Source organism: Saccopteryx bilineata, chromosome 4, assembly GCF_036850765.1.
Source record: "Saccopteryx bilineata isolate mSacBil1 chromosome 4, mSacBil1_pri_phased_curated, whole genome shotgun sequence".
Lineage (NCBI taxonomy): Eukaryota > Metazoa > Chordata > Mammalia > Chiroptera > Emballonuridae > Saccopteryx > Saccopteryx bilineata.
Genome location: NC_089493.1, coordinates 223,918,929 through 223,935,238, shown reverse-complemented (window position 1 = coordinate 223,935,238; position 16,310 = coordinate 223,918,929). Strand labels below are relative to the sequence as shown.

General features: G+C 39.5%; 1 protein-coding gene across 1 annotated transcript in view; it reads left to right on the top strand.

Moving 5' to 3' along the window:
- Positions 1 to 16,310, top strand: part of ELL2 (elongation factor for RNA polymerase II 2) — a 91,888-nt gene that overhangs the window by 62,196 nt on the left and 13,382 nt on the right. The window contains exons 4-7 of the mRNA XM_066273864.1: positions 4,436 to 4,599; positions 12,042 to 12,301; positions 15,883 to 16,007; positions 16,170 to 16,257. Coding sequence (XP_066129961.1) covers positions 4,436 to 4,599; positions 12,042 to 12,301; positions 15,883 to 16,007; positions 16,170 to 16,257 — 637 coding nt within the window. The remainder of the gene's footprint in view (positions 1 to 4,435; positions 4,600 to 12,041; positions 12,302 to 15,882; positions 16,008 to 16,169; positions 16,258 to 16,310) is intronic.

Sequence of the window (16,310 nt, the reverse complement as noted above, 5' to 3'; positions counted from 1 at the left end):
AACTATACCTGATGCAGCAAGAGAAAAGAAATTATTATTGTGAGAAAATTGGGACAAATGCAGTAGTATAATTCAAGTATAATTTATAAATATATAGTATGACCCAAGTATAAAAGTATGATTTGAGCCTGACCAGGTGGTGGCGCAGTGGATAGAGCGTTGGACTGGGATGCAGAGGACCCAGGTTTGAGACCCCGAGGTCACCAGCTTGAGCGCGGGCTCATCTGGTTTGAGCAAAAAGCCCACCAGCTTGAACCCAAGGTCGCTGGCTCCAGCAAGGGGCTACTCGATCTGCTGAAGGCCCACAGTCAAAGCACATATGAGAAAGCAATCAATGAACAACTAAGGTGTTGCAACGCGCAATGAAAAACTAATGATTGATGCTTCTCATCTCTCTCCGTTCCTGTCTGTCTGTCCCTGTCTATCCCTCTCTCTGACTCACTCTCTGTCTCTGTAAAAAATAAAAAAAATAAAAATAAATTTTAAAAAAAGTGTGATTTGAGATGCTTATAAAAAGTATGGGTATAAATGGAAATTTGCCTCTAAAAAGATAAAAGCACTCAAACTTTCAGTTCTCAACCTAGCACACAAACCTTTTCATAATCTGTGACCACCTTTCCTATTTCATTGAAAATTTATTTTTCCAATGGATCCTGTCTTTCATTCAACTGTGCAAGTTTTCTAGGCAGGAGCTTTCTTATACCATTTTTCTAGTCTTATAGTGCTGGTGGAGCTCAAACTAAATGTTTGACAAGTAGATGTTTAAAAATTACAAATTAACTAGTCTTTCTTATCTTTCTTGTTAAATCTCTTTAAATCGTGCATTTCTCTTTTGTAAAATGGAAGAAATTCCAAAGTCAAAATTACCTTTCAAAAATTCCTTAAATCTACCCCTTCACAGACCTAGTGAAAATATATACATCGTTTGAGGCATACAGCCCTGTATAGTAATGCACACTCAAGTGTGGGAACAGGGAGCTAGGATAGAGAAAGACTATAAGAATGTTCGCCTGACCAGGCGGTGGTGCAGTGGATAGAGCGTCGGACTGGGGTGTGGATGGCCCAGGTTCAAGACCCCGAGGTCGCCAGCTTGAGCGCGGGCTCACCTGGTTTGAGCAAGGCTCACCAGCTTGAGCCCAATGTCGCTGGCTCGAGCAAGGGGTTACTCGGTCTGCTGTAACCCCCTAGTCAAGGCACATGTGAAAAATCAATCAAGGAACAACTAAGGAACCACAACGAAGAATTGATATTTCTCATCTCTCTTCTTCCCTGTCTATCTGTCCCTCTCTGACTCTCTCTCTGTCTCTGCCACACACACACAAGACAGAATGTTTATACACATGTCAAAATATTTAAACTTTTAAGGTAACTCAGTTGAAAAGGGATGAGGAGAGGATTCTAAAGTACCTTCTTTCCTGCAGGGTGTAGCTATTTAGTCTAAATAAAGATCTGTTTCTTGATTTTGAATTGTGTCCAGGCGTCCCCAAACTACGGCCACATGCGGTCCCCTGAGGCCATTTATCCGGCCCCCCCCCCTGCACTTCTGGGAGGAGTCAGTGAGAGGAGCACTGTATGTGGTGGCCGTCCAATGGTCTGAGGGACAGTGAACTGGCCCCCTGTGTAAAGAGTTTGGGGACCCCTGGTGTGAACTATAACTCCATCATGATTTGCAACCGGTGCAGCTTATTCTTACTATGTAAATTACTTAGTAAATAAGGGGAGATCTTGAAATTAAAACTTCCTGCCACCAGACCTTTCATACTACTGTCTTTTCTGTACTCTACTACAATCTCCTATTCCTGCTCTTTCTTTTCCATCCTAATTCCCCTGAGGGTTAAACCTTTATCTCCTTTCCTCCTTCCTCTCTTTTAACTGGGTTTTCAGCATTCATCCCTGTTCATTAAAAAATAAAATAAAGACAACATCCTTTGCAGTCACTTCTGGGGCCAAAACCTGGCTTTAGTCTCTACCATTCCACTGAAACTGCTCCCCTATGGGGGCTTTGACCTTCTTGCCCTGCATCCAGTGAATGCTTATTGGTTTCTTATTATTCTAGACTTGTTGCCAGCATTTCACACTATTGACTACTCTCTGATTCTTGAAGCATTCTATCCCAATGGCTTCCATTACACACTGCTTTTCTGATTTCCTTCTACTCCCTTGGCTTTGACTTTTCTGTCTTCTCTGGTCTTTTAATCTTCTTTTAGCTTATTTTAAATATTAGTATTCTTCACAGTTGGTTCTCTCCTCAAATGAGATCTCTCCTCATTTCTTCAAAATCACCATGTGCAACACCGAACTCATTTCTCTCTTCCAACCCTATCCCAGTGTCAATAAAGGACAATTCCATGCACTTGGTAACCTGCACATGATCTATTCTATTCCCCACCTTCTACCGGTTAATAACTGACCAAATCCTATCAATTCTACCTCTTTGCTATCTCTGGAATCTGTTTACTATTCTGCATTTATCCCACTTTACACCAGTTCAAGCCGTCACTTCTTGCCTGTAATTCTTTATTAGCCCCTTAACTGCTTTCCTGCTTTCACTCTGTGCCCCTTCCTCCCAATCTATTTTTCATCCTGATTGATCTTTCTACAATGCAAATAAGATATTTTCTCTCTCCTATTTTCAACCTCTATTATTCTTGGGACCAAGTAAAAAATCCATACTGTGACCTCCAAAGCCCTGTGTATTGTACTTCTCATGCACTTTCAGCCTCTTCTCTAATTGTTCTTTAGAGCTGTCTTTGGTTTAACTGAAAAACTCTTCCTTGCTCCCCTTGGGCCTGCACAGGTTGTTTATCCCCCTAAAGCACTTCTGCCCTTCTTCCTCCTATGTAGTCATCCCTCTAGATCACTTGAGCATCACTTCTAGGAAGCCTTTGCCTCTCCCACAAGTCCAGGTGAAGGACTTTCCTTCAGGTTCCTGCTCCTGGTATTTGTCTCTTTGCTGTAATTTCCAGTTTGCTCGTCCTTTCACCCATTAGATGGCTCCTTGAACATCTGTCTCAGTCCTTGTCACAGCCTGTGTACCTCAGACATTGCCTGTAATGGAGTCTCTGCCCAATAAATACATATTTATGAGATGAATAAACTGATTTTTTTTTTTTTTTACAGAGAGAGAGTCAGAGAGAAGGACAAATAGGGACAGACAGATAGGAAGGAAGATGAGAATCATCAGTCCCTCATTGCAGTTCCTTAGTTATTCATTGATTGTTTTCTCATATGTGCTTTGACTGGGGGGCTACAGCAGAGCAAGTGATCCCTTGCTCAAGCCAGTGAGTAACCTTGGGCTAAGCCAGCAACCTTGGGCTTCAAGGCAGCGACCTTTGAGCTCAAGCCAGTGACCATGGGGTCATGTCTGTGATCCCACGCTCAAGCCAGTGAACCCACGCTCAAGTTGGTGAGCCTGTGCTCAAGCCGATGACCTCAGGGTTGTGAATCTGCGTCCTCTGCGTCCCAATCTGATGCTCTATCCACTGTGCCACCGCCTGGTCAGGCTGAACTGATTTTTTTAAAAATAGTATTTGTGAGGTTATTAGTCATTTACATAAATTTTTATCGATCCTTATTTCTTAGCATCATAACAAAGCTATTGCAATTAAATTTAGAAAGAGTATCAGAGCTGCAGTGATATTTTGATTACCTTTATACTCCAATCTGTTTTAAGGCCATAGTAATTTATTTTTAAAATATCAGTAGAATTGTTATTATGATCCCCTAATATTAGCATAAGACTTTGAAACAGAGCCATCTTCTGAGCCAGTGTTAATATATATGCATGATTGTTTAAATAAAAGTTTAAAAATATATATATATTATTGCCAAAATCTCTTGTCCAGTATTTTCTTCAGTATTTGCTATATGAATGTCATATTATGTAGATTTAACAAAGTGGTAAGTAAAAATTCTATAAATGTTTAGGATCTTTGGAATAATAAAGTAAGCTTTAATGTTTGGCAGTATTTTAGCTTTAAAATTAATATCTTATTAGATATAAAAAGAATTGTGGTATGTCTGTTTAACCTAGTCAGTTCTAAACCATGCATATTATGGTCCCACTAAAAGTAAACTTTTAACATTTCTTATATCTATGTTGCTAATTCTTAAAAATAGTGACTGTTAAATGAAAGAACTATAGTGCCCATCAGGATTCTGGTATTCATTCCAAATGCTGATTGTTTTTCAAAATTTCATGATTTAGTCTCTGAGTGCTCACTTCACCCATTCTTTTAACAATATGGGGGGGTGACATGAAATGAAGAAGAGAAACTCAAATATTTTAAATAGTCTATATTTAAAATTACTAATATTAGTTTTTTTAGGGTTTCAAAGTTATTATTTGGGCTGCTGACCTTGGGGCTTTACAAGTCTTGCTTGTACTTTGCAAAATGAGGGGCATCTCTAATAAAGCCATCATCTTATTTGACAGCTCTGGAGCCTCCCAGCTCGATTGCCTGGGATTTATACAAGATAAAATTACAGTGTGTGCAACAAATGACTCATATCAGGTGACACGAGAAAGAATGACCCAGGCAGAGGAGGAATCCCGCAACCGAAGCACAAAAGTTATCAAACCCGGTGGACCATATGTAGGTTTGTATAGATATCTTTCTTCTTCTCGCTGATTGACTGGAATAATTCAAGATCACTGTAGGTAAATACTGGTTATATTAATTTCATGAAAACACAAAAATTAGTTTTCCTCCTGTTTTGGATAACATGGTCAGAAGTCATTCTCTTCAGAGTGCTGGTTAATTGAAGAACAGATTTAAAGCTTTTATTTCTTTCATAAATCTGAATCCTGTGGTATTGTTATTTTACCATATTGTGATCTGGTCAAGTTATTTTACTTTGTGAGGTTGTAAGAATGATACCATTGTCAATTCTTTGTCATTGGGTGATGTCATTTCAATGGCGGATGGTATGGTGTTTGTTTTGCACTTCTGTAGGGTTATTTTTACAAAGAAATCTCTTAGTAGGATTTATGAATTGATAACCTTATAGTTGCAGGTTTGCTTACATTGTCAGAGGATCTTTGCACAACAGCAAATTTTTATTACAAAATATGAGATGTGCTTATAGCAAGCATTAGGGTGATGCCCTTGGTACCTCAACTGTGATATCATTTATGGACCCTCAACTTCATCCATTAATTAAGGACCTGCCTCACTTCCATTATATTTATCATCAGCTCACTCAAGTATTCATCAGGTTGAAGGGAAGGAAGACCGATCAGACCAGCAAGATGAGTCTTCTTTATGAGCAGTAGCCCTGACAATTTTAAGGAGTCCATTCACAATGACTTAATAGTAATAAAGGCAATTATCAAGAGTAAGAATGAGCTCTTTGAGGCCTTGGTCAGTTTAGTAACACATCGCTGGGTAGTAAATGGTGAAAGCATATTAATATGCTTACAAAAAGAGTCTCTGGAAGAACCAGATCCCTTAGTCAATGTCTTTCCATAGTTTGGTAGATTTCTGCTTCTGTATTTTTTCATTGTTGACCCAGCTACAATATATTCAGCTTTGAGAAGCTCCACTAGAGTCTTTAATAAGCATTTCTTTGGAACAAAGCCATTGCTCCTGGGACCTGGTGCTTAGCTTAGATACATTTAGTTTGGTTTAACAACAGTTCATGACTTCCCCAGGTATCTGTGCCTACGGGGCCACGTTCCCTGCCCAGTAAGTTACCAGCAAGGAGATTTTCATCTTCCCTTTCCACCTGAGTGAGGTAGCAACTTCCAACCTGCTTCTTTTTCTCCTTTGTCCTCACAAGCAAGTTAATTAACTTTCTGTGCTAGTAGGCTAAATCTCATTATTTTTAAATGCTAAAAATCTAGTGCACTTAAATTTAAGTACAAACTATGAATTTGCTGTCCCTGTTGCTTTGAAAGTATTTTTTACTCTGTCCAGTACCAGCATTTTAGAAATACTGAGACAAATTGGCATGTCTAATAGAAGACACAAGCCATCAAAATGTTTTTTTCCTCTCCCACTATAACTAACTGAAAACTCTTATCTTAGCTTATTCCAAAACTTGAAAATTGGCAATGACTACTGTACTATTCTGTTGAATGAACCTTGAGTGGCCCCTCTGTTTGTGTGTTTTTGTTTGTTTTGATAGGGTCAGGTATAGTTCATTTGCAGCTTACACAACAGGTTTTTCAACACCTAGAATTCCATGGACCATACACTCCCTAATGGCACGGGAATTTTAGAATTTGCAGGGTTTCTTATAGGTTTCAAATAATTTGTATACATTTTTGGGAGTGACTCAAGCAAAATTTGAGGTCATCTAAGTTATAATCTGAACCACACTACATCTCCACCATTGTAAGAAGGGTTGGCCACCCTCTTTGTGCACACATGTGCCCACATTGGAGCCCTGCCAGGGTCACTGTGGACTCATTTCGTCTGTGCTGTGTCCTCAGCCCCCAGCCGCTCACCATCACAGCATTGTGTTCTCGGCTGCTCTTAAATTTTGTCGTTAACCTCCTCACTCTTTTATTCTCTAGGTCAAATAACCCCAACTCCTTTTAACTTTTCTTAATATGGCCTGTATCCCAACCCTTTAATTATGTTTATTGCTCTCCTCTGTACTGCCTCCAATTCTTCACTTCAAAGTTCAAAACTGGACTGACTACCCTTAAGAAAACTCTCATCAATTCTGAATAGAGGGGAGCAAAATGCTAGTATCCAGATTGGCTTTTCGGTTTTGTTTTTGATTTTGTACCATTCTTTGTTATGGTATGTTTTTATATTTTTCTTTTAACTTTATCATTTATCAGTCCTTTACCATATTTCTTTCCTTCTAGGTAGCTCATTAAATATCTTCCTGCTTTTTTCAGTATTTCAAAACTGTCTGACTCATTCAATTCTTTAAAATGCAACCTGGCCCAGTCCAGATCGTGTGGTTGGTTAGAGCATCGTCCCAATGTGCGGAGGTTGCCAATTCCATTCCGGGTTAGGGCACATACAGGAGCAGATTTGTGTTTCTCTCTCTCTCCCTCCCTCTTTCTCCCCCTCTTCCTCGCTCTCTAAAATCAATCAGCTATCCTTTTATACTAATTTTACCCAGCACTTACTGGGTGCTTGTGATGCACAGGGCAATGGTTGGCATTCTACGTGTCGGCCACCCTGTGAGGTAGGGTATGACTGCCTCTCCTTTTACATACCAAGTTGTTGGTATCAGCAAATAGCGAATGATACGGGTTTGGCTTCACCAACAAGTTGTGCTATTTTCTTAAGACGATAGGGGATACCTCTGTAATTCATAATTGAATATATCATATAAAATGATACCAAAAGCTCACCTATGCCATCTTAGAAGTACCTACTGAATAAGGTTTCTTTTAATGGTGTCAGGCTAGATAGAGGACAAATGGGTCCCACTGTGGGGTTATGAGGGCATAATGCCAGGCCAGGCCTTTAACTGTTGATTTAGGGAATCAGCCAAGTTGAAGGGAATGAAGACTGCTTTGAGGGGTCACCTGGCCTAGTCATCCAAGAATACAACCTTCTGAAAGCCTCTTGTGGGCTATAAAGAACAAAACCTATTCTGCCTGGAGAAGAGCAGGAGAGCCTTTAACCTAGAAAACATTATTTCTTCAGTAATATTTCCACTTCTAGTCATGGCATTTATATCAGTGATAAACACTGTTGTGTTATAATTCTGTGGAAAACAAATCACTAATACCATTGCTTCAGGTTTACTAGTATCTTAAGTCTGCTCACTGACTCATACCTAAATTCTGGAATTTTATTGAATTACAAATTTTTACACATACTAATATTTATTTAAGTATAGAAAATAACCCAACCAATCTAATTTCTCAGATTCTGTTTCTGATTTTCTCGACTTCTGCCACAATCATCCTCATTTCTGATGAGTTAGTGCATATTTGAGTGACCTTTGACAAATCATTTAATATCAGTAAACCTTAATTTTCTCAAATATTAAATAAAAGATATTTGAATTAGATAACACCTACAGCTCTTTGTAGTTCTAATATTTTGTGTCTGTTATGTATATACATTTTGATAGTAAACTTTGGAAAAGTGATCATAAATGCCAAATGCTAGGGATGGATTCCACTGCAGTGGATTTTGTATTTAACCGTGATAGTCACACCATCATCAAAGTCCTGCCAGTGTTTTTAAAGCCTTGGGTCAGTGTTGCCAGGCCTTCTGGTCAGGTTCCATGGATCAGAAGAGCAGCTGCAGAATGTGGCTACAACCCCTGCTCTCTTTAGGATGATTGTTTTAAGACTTACTTTCCAGCCATTAGATGAAAAGATAGATACTTCTACCATCTCATTAAATGAAGAGGCTAGAAGTTGACTCCTTGTTACGAAACAAGTTTACTATAGCCCCAGATTGCCAGCCCTGTTGGACCTACTGCTGCTGTTTATAAAAGGAGCCCAGGGAATTGATTAGCAGTTGGGTCTGGAAAGGGAATTAGGTTCTCCCATAGGCTTTATTAAAAAGGCTTTTCTGAGGCAAATGTAAGAAATAAAAATAAAGCCTTTCTTCTGTCCACTTTGAACCTGATATTTTCCTGCTTTTCTATTTTCTTTTTTTTTTCTTTAGCATCTAAACTCTTTACTCCTAGCCCTGATGATTTCTTCATCTGTGCGCTTTCTAACCGGAACCAAAGGACTCCTTCCTGGTTGAATAGGCACAAACTAATGGGAGTCCTTGAGCAAGTAATCTTTGCATAAAACTCAGTGTCCCAGTGTGGCTGGATTGTTCTTTCAGCATTTGAAAGAAATGGATTACCCCACGACTGGCTATTTAAAAGAAAAGTGAGGTAAATGTGAAGTGAGTCTATTGGGGGTAGGAGATCCATGGACTAACTTATGACAGTCTAGCATTGCGCCCCAGGTGGCTAACCCTGTTGCATCCCAGACTAGATTCTAATTTCTTATCAAACTCTATACTTACACTCCTTTTAAGGGCAAAGCGAGCCTCCCTTGTTTGTCTGCCCATCTCTACTTCTGGGAGGGTGGGAGTAAATCAGGAGACCTTGGGGCTCTCCTGAGACTGAGGTCAGAGGTGAGTCAGACATCCAGGAGAGGTAGGGCAGCCCATAACACAGTGGTAGTACTGTCACTTTGTGTTTTTATTTGCTTCCTTGCTGGCTTGAATTCATTCTAAATGACTAGTCATGGTGTGTTGAACTTAGCTCCCTCCACAGAGAGTTGGAATGGGGGTACCACAGTAACTTGTTTGGAGAAGAGTAAGTTAAACAAGTTACACAGGAAAGAGAATATGGAATTTATAGCATTTCCTAAACTTTTGTGACCCTGATCCTTCTCCACACACACAAATTTCTGTTAAGAATTCAAGGAATAGTACTGTTTGTTAACACTGTTACAGCTGAGAAATAGTGGATTGGAAGGTTTGCATTTGCCATTTTAGAACTTTCAATGTCTTCCAATTCTGGCAGTCTGGCAATGTAGAAATACACTCCATTTTGATCCCAGCTCCTCAGCTGTTTGATTACTCTCTTGCTGTCATTCACTTTGACACTTTGCTAGTCATCAAATTCTGAGTCAAAATCAGCTGAGTGACAAAGCAGACACAGCCCTGCCTGCGTGGAGCTTGCAGCCTAACATGATGCAACAGTAGACGTTAGGCATTTGTTCATAAAACCGTTTCCACAGGGAGGTACAAGTAGGAAAACTTGGGTGTTGATCATAGAACCCTCCAAATGCTGAGAGAGCACTTAACCATTTGAGCATATCCCACTGCAAGCAGTCTCAGCCTTCTCATCTGTGAAGTGAGACCAAAATCTATATCCTCAGGATACTGGAGAGTGAACGTTTGTATAGTTCTCAGCATAGTGCCCTCCTCAACACATAACTGATGCATCATGTGAATCAGTTCCCTGCTCATCTGACATTGATCTGTCTCTACATTAAGGATAACTCAGAGAACAGATCTAAATTTATCTCCAAAACTCTAACTGTACCTTAATTTTTTTTTTTTTTTTTTTGACAAAGACACAGAGAGAGACAGAGAGAGGGACAGATAGGGACAGACAGACAGGAAGGGAGATGAGAAGCATCAATTCTTCATTGTGGCGCCTTAGTTGTTCATTGATTGCTTTCTCATATGTGCCTTGATGGGGTGGGGGGCTACAACAGAGCGAGTGATTCCTTGCTCAAGCGATCATCCTTGGGCTCAAGCCAGCAACCTTTGGGCTCAAGCCAACAACCCTGCACTCAAGCCGGATAAGCCTGTGCTCAAGCCAGTGACGTCGGGGCTTTGAACCTGGGTCCTCCGCGTCCCAGTTGGACACTCTATCCACTGCACCACCGCTTGGTCAGGCTAATTGTACCTTAATTTAATAGCTTTTCTTATCATTGGGCAATGTCACTTTAATGTTGTGTTTCTTTGTTGTGTAGTATTTGATCTGGTATTTACAATTAGTTATGTCCAGCTAGTAAAGAACTATAAGAGGCAGTGAGACTATTTTACCTGAGGTGGGATGGTGTCGAGCAAACAGCTCCTCTGGCCAGACCTAGGGAGCCTCACATGGACAGAATTATTATTCAGTAAATCTCCTGCCCCTTACACCTGCTATTTTAACTCGTGACCATAGCACTTAAGTGACTGCTTTTACTTATCCATTGTTTTAGTTATTAAGTTTGTACCTAATGCTGCTGTTGCATGTCATTACCAGTGCTTTCCTCTTTAATCAGAGTGCATAGAGTTAGGGGCTTAGAGTATACTGAGTTATAAAATTATACCTCTGAAACTATAAAGTGAGAGTCTTATACAGTTTCATTCTAATTTCTTTTAGTTCAACAAGAAGTGGTTACTAGGTGTTGTAAATAATCACTGCCTGATTGCTTCATACATTCACATAGTATACAGGTCACTTCAGTCCAAAATATTTTCTGGAAGTAGCCACTTGCCAAACACTTGTTTGTGTTAAGTCTAAACAGAAAGTAAATTAATTCTGTGAATGGTATTAGTCTGTGCAGGAGTGATGTGAAGTCGGCCTCTTTACCATTTCCATTCCTCTGCCTCACTGTGGAGTCTCAGCTCCGCGGGAGAAATCCTGCTTGTCTCGCCCTCTCACACAGGTTGCTTGGTCAGTTGGTTTTATTTGTTTTTACTTTTTGACTCCTAGAATTTGTTACAGCCTATAGAAAAGGAATAGTACTCGTGGATGCCCTTGTGGATGTTAACCCCAAATTATGCCTGACTCCCCTCTTTGTAGCATCTTAGTCTGTGAAATAATTGAGGTAATGCTCCAGTTCAGGCAAGAGTGTTTTCTTAGCGAGGCACAGCGGGTTTTTCTCACTATTCCATGTTTCCTATATTTATAATATATCTGCCGAAAAAGTATTATATAAAGTGTTTATTTAAGTTCTGTAAATTTCTATTTAACATCAAATACCTACATCCTTAAAATTTCCAGTTTGTTGCTACAATGTGTGTTGCTAATTATTATGCATGTGTAGCTAAATGGCCAAAATACTTCTATATCAATGGTCCCCAAGCCCTGGGCCACGGACCAGTACCAGTCCATGGGCCATTTGGTACCGGTTCACAGAGAGAGAATAAATAACTTACATTATTTTCGTTTTATTTATATTTAAGTCTGAACGATATTTTATTTTTAAAAAATGACCAGATTCCCTCTGTTACATCCGTCTAAGACTCACTCTTGACGCTTGTCTCAGTCACGTGATACACTTATCTGTCCCACCCTAAAGGCTGGTTCGTGAAAATATTTTCTGACATTAAACCGGTCCGTGGCCCAAAAAAGGTTGGGGACCACTGTTCTATATTATGTATTTATTTCAATAAATGGTTCCATCAAAAAATTCCTGATTTGTATTTTAGGCCATTTATTCAGAATGCTTTCTGTTTGCATATCTCTTAAAAGTAAAATCTGAAGGAAAGCAGTGGTCTTTATTCCCTCCAGAAATGAACAGGTACCTAACTCAGGGTTGTGGAAACTTAGATGCTTATATTATTACCCACAAATGTGTAACAAATGTCATTTCCACTGGACTTTAGGGAAAAGAGTGCAAATTCGAAAAGCACCTCAGGCTGTTTCCGATGCAGTGCCTGAGAGGAAAAGGTCAACCCCCATGAACCCTGCAAACACCATTCGAAAGACACATGGCAGCAGCAGTGTTTCTCAGCGGCCATACAGGGACAGGGTGATTCACTTACTGGCACTGAAGGCCTACAAGAAACCTGAGCTACTGGCTCGACTGCAGAAAGATGGTGTCAATCAAAAAGATAAGAACTCCCTCGGAGCAATTCTGCAACAGGTAAGCACTGGAGGAGAGAGTTCCTTATACCTACCTTCTTGTTGAGAAGTTCATTTTAGAAGGCTTGTTCTTGTTGTATCTATTAGTATAGATAGAGAAATTTCAGAATCATTTTGATCAATGCCATATGAACTATAACTGCTGAATATTAAGTTAAAGCACCTCAGTTTAAACATTAACCCTTTGAGTAGTACAACCGTTCATGTACGTCCTGGTGCCTCCTGACCATCAGAGTACGATCATACAAAAATTTTTATTTTAAAAATGTGTAAGGCAACATTTAAAAAAGGCAAATGTATGTTCTTCTTGTTTCCATAAATTGGTTATCAAACATGATTTTAAGTTAATAAAACTGTAACTGGAACTAATTTCATTTTTTGAAAAAAAATTTACTCCTGGAGGTCAGCGAGCATGAAAAAAACTCACTACTCAAAGGGTGAATTAACTCCTGACCAGGCAGTGGCGCAGTGGATAGAGCATAAGACTGGGATGCGGAGGACCCAGGTTCGAGACCCCGAAGTCGCCAGCTTGAGCGCGGGCTCATCTGTTTTGAGCAAAGTTCACCAGTTGGGACCCAAGGTCATTGGCTCAAGCAAGGGGTTACTCGGTCTGCTGAAGGCCCCTGGTCAAGGCACATATGAGAAAGCAATCAATGAACAACTAAGGTGTTGAAACAAAAAACTGATGATTGATGCTTCTCCATCTCTCTCCATTCCTTTCTGCTCATCCCTATCTATCCCTCTCTCTGATTCTCTCTCTATCCCTGTAAAAAAAACAAAACAAAACAAAAAACCTAATGACAATGTGGGTATTTAAAGTTTGAGTCATTATCTTCATTTGAGTTAAATAAATTTTGCCTTGAAATTCCATTTTAAAAAGTGAGAAGCTTTTTATGTTTTGTGACAGAGACAGAGATAGGGAGAGAGAGAGACAGACAGACAGGAAGGGAGAAAGATGAGAAGCATCAGTTTTTCATTGCAGCACCTTAGTTGTTCATTGATTGCTTTCTCATGTGTCTTGACTAGGGGCGCGGGTACAGCAGAGCAAGTCACCCCTTGCTCAAGCCAGCAACAATGGGGTCATGTCTATGAGCCTGCGCTCAAGCCAGTGACCTCAGGGTTTCAAACCTAGGTTATCTACATCCCAGTCTGATGCTCTATCCCAGGGGTCCCCAAACTACGGCCAGCAGGCTGCATGCGGCCCCCTAAAGCCATTTATCCGGCCCCCGCCACACTTCTGGAAGGGGCACCTCTTTCATTGGTGGTCAGTGAGAAAAGCATAGTTCCCACTGAAATACTGGTCAGTTTGTTAATTTAAATTTACTTGTTCTTTATTTTAAATATTGTATTTGTTCTCGTTTTGTTTTTTTACTTTAAAATAAGATATGTGCAGTGTGCATAGGGATTTGTTCATAGTTTTTTTATAGTCCGGCCCTCCAACGGTCTGAGGGACAGTGAACTGGCCCCCTGTGTAAAAAGTTTGGGGACCCCTGCTCTATCCACTGCGCCACCGCCTGGTCAGGTTAAAATAGCAAGAAGCTTCTATTGTTGGTGTTTTGTTTTGAACTACCTGATCTATTGTCGTAATTCATATTGGTTTATATAGGCCTTATGCAATGTATTATCAGTGTTTGATTGTTATAAACTAGAATATTTTTTCCTATTACATAGTTTAGAATGTGTATTGCCCTGCATACTGTTTGCTGTCTGTATTACTGTTCATTTTTCTACTCTTGGTTATATTGAGATCAGCCACTTTTCTTCATTAACAGATATGAACATATAAAATATTAGCTCTGACCAGTTAACTTACAATAGCAAGCTTAAGTATAAGAGTGGATCATTAATTTAATTAGTCAGCAGTTTGTAACTTTCTATATTTTTCCTACTGACTTTGGGCCATAAATGTTGATTAGCATTCAAATCCACCATAAATGGTATTTCACCATTTTTTTTCCCAGTCAACAATTCAAATGCTATAGAAATGTGTACCTGAAACCTGTGTACTTGATCAGTGTCATCCCATTAAATTTAATTTCTAAATAAATTTGTTTTTAATTTCATCACAAAAAAATACAGGTTTTCATCTATTATTCAAAGGATAATACTTTTAAGTTCATTTTTATCTAAGACATGATACAGTGTTACAAAAGAATAAAACCGTCATCTTCAGTTTTAGGGTATTGTTAGTATGTATAGTGCCCTGGATAATGGGAAATCTGAGGATTGTTACATTTATTTCACTTTGAGACATCTAGTTGCATGTCATGTTAATTTATTTGCTAATTTGAATTTTAAAATAAGCCTACAATTTTCTACTTTATACCAACATTAGCATATTAGTATTCAGCTTCAGCTGTGAGAAAAGCATGTCCTATCCTAATATATATATTTGGTACTACTTACAGAGAAAGAAGTCAAGGTATTGACAAGACCTTTCCAGTGGGAACTGACAGGAGGAATAGTTTTGTGCCAGCCTTAAAAATGACTCTTGGTTTGGCTCCTAAATCTGTACATTTGTTACATTTGTCTTGTTAACAGAATCTAGGCCTAGACACTTGGAACTGTCGTTAGGGGATGAGAAAAGACTACACTTGGGAATAAATGGGCTTAACAGTAATTTGAGGATTATTTTGGTTTGTTTCCATTTACTGGTTTTTGGAATTTCAAGGACTTTGAATAAGAGGTTCTTCAAGAGCCCGGCAGCTACAATGAGCAAGGTTAGCTATCTAAGAAAATGACAGTATCAGCATTGATACTATTTATGGAGATAATTTCCGTTGGTTACTGAAGGGAAAGTCTGTAACCTAACATTTGGGCACTATTTGGTTTCTACCTAATACAAGTGACCAAGGATTTTTACTGTGAATCTAAAGTAGAGAATGATAATAATGATATTGATAACATAACTGGTTTTGAGTTTCTTTGACTAGAAAAAATTGATTTAAAAAAGTCTTCGCCCTGGCTGGTTGGCTCAATGCGGAGGACCCAGGTTCGATTCCCGGCCAGGGCACACAGGAGAAGCGCCCATTTGCTTCTCCACCCCTCCTCCGCGCTTTCCTCTCTGTCTCTCTCTTCCCCTCCCGCAGCCGAGGCTCCGTTGGAGCAAGGATGGCCTGGCGCTGGGGATGGCTCTGTGGCCGCTGCCTCAGGCGCTGGAGTAGCTCTGGTCGCAACATGGCGACGCCCCAGAGGGGCAGAGCATCGCCCCTGGTGGGCGTGCCGGGTGGATCCCGGTCAGGCGCATGCGGGAGTCTGTCTTACTGTCTCTCCCTGTTTCCAGCTTCAGAAAAATGGAAAAAAAAAAAAAAAGTCTTCCTCTATTTTTTGCCTACTGTGTGTATTTGATTGGAAAAATGATAAATGCAGTGGCCATTCAGGGGAAAAAAATATTTAGCTATGTATATAAAGTTTTAATTCCCCAAATGAAGTTGAACATTTACTGAGATCTGGTATATACAAAACTAGCAGTCCCTTTGTGGCTAGTTGACAGTAACTTTCAATATAAATCCAAAAGGTTGTCTCTTTTAGGTTAGGAAATAGCAAAAAGATATAATGTTCTGTTTTCACACCATGTATCAGGTGGCCAATCTGAATCCTAAGGACCTCTCCTATACCTTAAAGGATTATGTTTTTAAAGAGCTTCAAAGAGATTGGCCTGGATATAATGAATTTGACAGACGGTCATTAGAATCAATTCTCTCAAGGTAAGTTCTTGTTTTAATTTTTTTCTTTAAAAATAATGTAAATAAAGTTATTTTAGTCATTTTTATTTTGACATTGAGTTGGGAAAAGAGAAGTAAGGGCAAGTTTTCTGTCATGAAAAGTTAAAAACCTCTCCATAACTAGAACATGTGTATCCTTTACAGAAAACTAAACCCATCTCAAAATGCTGCCAGCACCAGCCGTTCAGAATCTCCTGTGTGTTCTAGTAGAGACACTGCATCTTCTCCTCAGGTATTTCATATTTCATAAAACTATGTAATCCTAGTCGTGAGATGGGCCATCTA